The sequence below is a fragment of the Oryzias latipes genome, chromosome 14, assembly GCF_053564925.1.
Source record: "Oryzias latipes strain Hd-rR chromosome 14, Olatipes_Hd-rR_3.1".
Lineage (NCBI taxonomy): Eukaryota > Metazoa > Chordata > Actinopteri > Beloniformes > Adrianichthyidae > Oryzias > Oryzias latipes.
The window spans coordinates 702,272-708,898 of NC_136250.1; the positions used below are offsets into that span (position 1 = coordinate 702,272).

At 38.8% G+C, this 6,627-nt stretch overlaps 1 protein-coding gene across 1 annotated transcript; it reads right to left on the bottom strand.

Moving 5' to 3' along the window:
* Positions 1 to 509: 509 nt before the first annotated feature.
* Positions 510 to 5,706, bottom strand: hspa8 (heat shock protein 8; the record flags this gene model as incomplete). The annotated part of the gene is given in 12 exon segments (NM_001104800.1): positions 510 to 798; positions 800 to 904; positions 976 to 1,208; positions 1,288 to 1,396; positions 1,398 to 1,403; positions 1,406 to 1,486; positions 1,567 to 1,769; positions 1,856 to 2,411; positions 3,042 to 3,194; positions 3,343 to 3,548; positions 4,739 to 4,949; positions 5,608 to 5,706. Coding segments are annotated over 11 exon segments (2,067 nt in total). The 3' UTR covers positions 510 to 588.
* Between the last annotated feature and the right edge of the window lie 921 nt (positions 5,707 to 6,627).

The following is a 6,627-nucleotide window of genomic DNA, read 5'->3' on the forward strand; positions in this document are numbered from 1 at the left end:
ACCTGATAGTGTCAACCTTTGTGCTTTCCTATGACCCCACCCTTACATTGACGTGTTCTCCCTACCATGACAAAGGTGGATAAAGGTGGAAAGATTTCATGGAAACCATGGACACCAGTGAAGATCACAAATCATTGAAAAAAAAAATGTTCAGAGCACTTTCTAGTGGGTCTAGATGACCCAATTCCCAATGTTAAAGTGCCTAGGATAGCACAAGGATTAAAGGCACGACAATCTTAGAACATGATAGTTATTTGCCACAGAACGAGGAAAGAGCCGCAGGTTCCCTCTGCTGAGCCCCGCCCCATCCCGTGTTTAGCACTCCCACAAAATTTAGGATTTATATTTTCAGCCATTTTTCTGTCAATCAGGATGCCCTGAATGTTTACTCTAATGCCCAGGTTTTTGCCATTTAGCATCAATTTAAACACCAGCAATTTGTTACAGTTGCAACTTTCAAAATATGCAACAAACATTTAGTAGTCAGTACCATAATGACAAATCAGAAGGTGGTTTCAGCATTTATTGTAGAGTGACATCCAAATATGTAAATCACCCCATAGGAAGTGACAAAGTTGTACTCGTCCTTCAAGTAATGGTAATAAAAGGAAACTGGTTTAACCTCATTACACTCTTTATAGATTGCATATTGCACTTAAAGAGGGTTTTCTTAGTAAAGATCTTAGAAGGTGAAGTCATGGAATGTTTAATCAACTTCTTCAATGGTTGGTCCAGAAGAGCCACCGCCAGGAGCAGCACCACCAGCTCCAGGGAAACCTCCTGGCATTCCCTCTGGCATTCCTCCAGGCATGCCCCCAGCACTCTGGTACAGTTTGGTGATGATGGGATTACATACTTTCTCAAGCTCCTTCTGTTGGTGCTCGTACTCATCTCTTTCAGCAGTCTGAACAAGACAAAAATATATAAACAAACAAAACAAAACAAGAAAAGCGATTACCCACTGAATCACTCTACCTGGTTCTTGTCCAGCCAGCTGATGACTTCATTGCACTTATCCAAGATCTTTTGTTTGTCCTCATCACTGATCTTGCCAGCAAGCTTCTCATCCTCCACAGTTGACTTCATGTTGAAAGCATAGGACTCCAGGCCATTCTTTGCAGACACTTTGTCACGCTGAACATCATCTTCTGCCTTGTACTTCTCAGCTTCTTGGACCATGCGCTCAATGTCCTCTTTACTAAGACGACCTATATCAAAAAGAAAGAAATGCCATCAGAAACTGGAAACCCCTTCAACTAGCCAATAACCAGATATTTTAATGCTCACCTTTGTCATTAGTGATTGTGATTTTGTTTTCCTTGCCAGTGCTCTTATCAACAGCAGAAACATTCATGATTCCATTTGCGTCAATATCAAATGTCACCTCAATCTGAGGAACACCACGAGGAGCAGGAGGAATTCCTGTCAGTTCAAACTTTCCCAGCAGGTTGTTGTCCTTGGTCATGGCACGCTCACCTTCATAAACCTGACCAAAGTGCCAGCACATTTGTGAAATTAAGTTTCCATTTTTCCGACCACATATGCTTAAATAAAAGCATCACTAACCTGGATGAGCACCCCAGGCTGGTTATCAGAGTATGTAGTAAAGGTCTGGGTTTGTTTGGTAGGAATTGTAGTATTGCGTTTGATTAAGACTGTCATCACCCCACCAGCAGTCTCTATACCCAGAGAAAGTGGAGTGACATCCAGAAGCAGCAAGTCTTGGACATTCTCAGACTTGTCTCCAGACAGGATCGCAGCCTGCACAGCTATACAAAAGGAATTGGATCAAAATTTGATTTGTGACCAAACACGGCAGTAAACAGTTCCAAACATCTTAAATTGACAAGCTTACCAGCTCCATAAGCCACCGCTTCATCAGGATTGATGCTTTTGTTGAGCTCTTTTCCATTAAAGAAGTCTTGGAGTAGTTTTTGGATCTTCGGGATGCGAGTGGAGCCACCAACTAAAACAATGTCATGAATCTGACCTTTATCCATCTTAGCATCACGAAGTGACTTCTCCACAGGATCAAGGGTGCCTCGGAAAAGGTCTGCGTTAAGCTCCTCAAAACGTGCCCTGGTGATGGACGTATAAAAGTCGACTCCCTCGTACAAGGAATCAATTTCAATACTTGCTTGAGTGCTGGAAGACAGTGTGCGCTTTGCCCTCTCACAAGCAGTGCGCAGGCGGCGGACAGCCCTCTTGTTGTCACTGATGTCTTTCTTGTATTTGCGTTTAAACTCTGCGATGAAGTGATTAACCATGCGGTTGTCAAAATCTTCACCACCAAGATGAGTGTCTCCAGCAGTAGACTTGACCTCAAAAATACCATCCTCAATTGTCAAGATGGAAACATCAAAGGTGCCACCACCAAGATCAAAGATAAGAACATTCCTCTCGGAGCCAACCTATAGGTAGAGAAGATGTTCAGACCAATTAAACTTGAAGTGCACCCATTTTTAAAACCACATACAAGAACATTATTTGACACAAACCTACTGCTTCTGTTAGTGATGACCTAATTAGATGAGTTTGTAATAGTTCTGGACTGCGCTCAAGTCTTTCTACAACAATGCCACACAGTTTTTGTACGAGGAATTTCCATATAATTTTAATATAAAGATGATTCTTTACTTATTCAAAATACCTTTTCAGCCAACATTTTGTACAGTCAGAATTTTTCAGCCAACATTTTGTACAGTCAGAATTTCAATTGAAGCCATGACAATCCACATCACAAGTTTGTACACTCACTCCCATCACAATGTGGTAAGAAATCTGCTAATGGGGTCATAGTTAAAAAGGGACTAAATTAATGAGGCAATTACATTAATGCTTTTTTTTTTTAAAGTTAAACCTTTCAGACAACTTCCAAACCCTTTCTACAATTTCTTAAAATGACGTAATTTACGAGTTTAAGTGATGAGAGACACTTTAAAGAGAATCCTGATAACTGCATTGACTACTCATGATACAGAGGCAGCAGCTACACTACAAAGCATTAAAATTTGTCAGTTAACGAAATTGCTGTTATTAACCTTTTTGTCCAGCCCATAGGCAATTGCAGCAGCAGTTGGTTCATTGATGATGCGAAGAACATTAAGACCAGAGATTGTGCCTGCATCCTTGGTTGCCTGACGTTGGGAGTCATTGAAGTAGGCTGGTACTGTGATAACAGCATTGTTGACCGTCTACAACAATACAAAGAAGAATATTACATGAAGAATAAACTTAAATAATTTAACTTCAATCTTTAAAAAATAAAAATTGGGAAGGGGTTCTTTGAGACATCAAGGCAATCACCAGTGCCCCACATGGGGTGGGGGTGTTCCCACTTACTTTTCCAAGGTAGGCTTCTGCAATCTCCTTCATTTTTGTCAACACCATTGAAGAAATCTCCTCAGGGTAGAAGGACTTTGTTTCTCCTTTGTATTCAACCTGGACCTTTGGACGGGTGTTGTCATTGATTACATTAAAAGGCCAATGCTTCATGTCAGACTGTACAACATGATCATCAAATCGTCGCCCAATGAGTCTCTTGGCATCTGTAAAGATATTTTTTGAGTTATTGATGGCAGAGGAAAATACACCAATTGTGACCTCTTATAAAAATTAATTTAAAAGGGAGAAAAAAGCCCACTAACTTTGAAAGTAAATTTTCTGTATATTTAATTTTTTAAGTTAAAAAGCTAATGTGCTTTGTAGCAGAAAATAGCCCCAAAGAATGATGACAAGGTGACAAAACGGCACAATTACACAAATCATTTAATGGCATCACCCAAAACTAAGAGGAACTTAGCTGTTAGTAACTTTTCAAATTACAAATCTTTCACAAAGGCAAATATATATAGTGTGTGGAGTAAGTAATGCACCGCTTTGACATTTTGTACCAGGCCTTTCCCAACTGTAGATGGCGGGCAAGAGATAGAAAACAGTAGAAAAACAAAAGAAGGCCACCCGTGGTTGTCCAGTGTAACCACCACAGGCTGAATAGTGTTCAAAAAACTCGGTATAGCGAGTTATCGAACTCCCCATACATGCCTGGTGTGTATGCAGCAACTAGGGATGTCCCAATCCAATTACGTGATTGGAATTTGGGCCCATTCACATGGTTTCTGACTTGATTGGAATTGGATGTTGTCTCCCAATCAGCATTGAATATTTATTTTTTATCATTTTGATCAGCGCTAGGCATTGCAAGCTTGTAATTTCAAATACACGTCTTAATTGAAGCATGCATATCATGAAGATCCTGAAGCTACAGTCACCAAGCTTTACTCATGAATAATTATTACCTTACCATCATACTGAAAAAAACTGCTTTTGGACAAAAATCACATCCATTTTTTCCAGAGTTTTTATGTAAACGTTGAACATAATTAATCAAAAAGACAGTGCTAAAGGAACTAACATTAAAGATTTCAAACTTTCTCCCATGACTAATCCTCTTTTAATCTTTCTAGTTTATAATTTAGAAAAAAAGAAAAGAAAGGGGGGGGGGGGGCTTTAATCCATTTACAACATATTTTCTGAATGTTTTACAAGAATATCATATCAGAACTCTATTGTATAAAATTCAAAGGCTCTGAAGCGAAGACAAAAAAAAATTTGACTGAACATTCCTAGTGTGGACACTCAAATCTTAATAGTAACTTATGTTTCCCTAAACAATATTTTTAACTTTAACAAAGTGAAAAAAAAAAAAGACGCACGCACAAACAAGCAAATACTTTACCAAAAACGGTGTTGGTGGGGTTCATTGCCACCTGGTTTTTGGCTGCATCTCCGATCAGCCTCTCTGTATCGGTGAAGGCCACATAACTTGGTGTGGTCCTATTACCCTGATCATTGGCAATGATTTCAACCTTGCCATGCTGGAACACACCAACACAGGAGTAGGTGGTTCCTAGATCAATGCCGACTGCTGGTCCCTTAGACATGCTTCCCTTTGTAAAAGGAAAAGAGGAGGAAAAGCACACAACACTTTAGGCAACCATATTTGACCAAATAAAATCCAACATTTTAATCGTTAAGTGTTAAAGCCCCCCGTGACTAAATGCTTAAGGAACACCCCCATAAAAATTCAATTTTAATCAAAGCCAAATAATTACAGAATTTTCTGTAAGGAAATGTCCTTAAACACTTCATAGAAATATCTAAATTATTATACATTAATTCTGCATTAGATTTCAAAAGGCAGATAAGAGGAGAGAAAACAAAAAGTTTAATGGTCAAGTTAAGAATATTAAGTGCAGAAGTTAAATCGTATGTTTATGTAACGTCGAACAAGCCCAATAAGAAAAGACAGCCGGAAGTACATTCTGTAAACGGCTGGTGTTCCAGAACGTTCTCGAACGTGCTAGAATCCCCACCCCCACGTGACACAAGAGTGTAAGAGAGGTATAAACGGCTGCAGCTTGTATTGTATGAGAAACATTAGGTATCAGTTGTAACTAGTTTCCACATCTGAAGTATATTTGATAACGTTAATTTAGACAACAGATTATGACGGATTAATGAGTGCAAGGTTTTGGCACGTGTCCTAATTAAAAAAATGACGGTAGACTTAAATACAGTTACGATGGTTATTTTAAATGTACTTACAAAACAGATGGTCGGTGGCCGAAAGTGTGTGTTTGGAAACCGCAGACAACGGAGGGCAAATGCGACCGTTACCGGGACGAGGAGAGTAAAGAAAGCAAATGTCTGATCGAAAAACATATAAGGTGCTGGGTAACCAATCAGCATCGGAGCCACGAGTCGGCGCTCAACAGTCCACCAATGACGGTTTGCGTTTTTGATGACGTGACCTCCATTTTAGTTCCTGTTTGAAAGTCATCGTTTCGTAATCCCGGTAGAACCAAGTGTCTCAAAATGGAGGATTTACAACACCAATTTCTCTTTTTCCTTATTTCTCTCGTCCGTTCTCTTTCTTTTTTGCAACAAATTTATTTTATTTAAATAAATAATCCAACCTTCCTGTTAGGATAGTCCATATTCTGTTTATTTTAAAAAAAATTGTATTGTTAATAATAATTGTACTGTTTGTATTAGAATTTATGTAAATAAATCTAAGATTTGACCGAAGCTATTTTATTAAATGGTGAACAATATTATTCCCATAAACAAATGCATTTAATAAGCAATCCATGTGCAGATGGATGGACAAAAATTCAGCCTTCCTAATCTACATTACTGTAGATAATTTAATAAAATGTACATTTCTTTCAAGAGGGTTTTCAGTTTGAATACATACAAGTACATCCTGGTTCGGGGCAGGGAACTTTTGAAATGTGGTCGGATGAATGCAGGTTCATAAAAACTACTTTTAATGTGAAACACATTGCTTGTACACTGTTCTCCCAGCAATCTATATGTTAAAACTTATCAGAGTACCTTCTTTGTCAATGTCTCCTCAGTAACCGGCTTGCAGCATGCCTCCACCGTACCAAAGAAGAAAGTTTATATTGTTGTACCTGACACCTGACGTTGATACACAATTTAACAATTAATCAGCAAAATGTAAAGTTTTAATAAGTGAACTAACCCGAAGCTATTAAGGCGCAGGACTTCCATTTGCCCCGTCCTCATAATTCCTGGCCAATAACCGAAGAAATTTTTAGT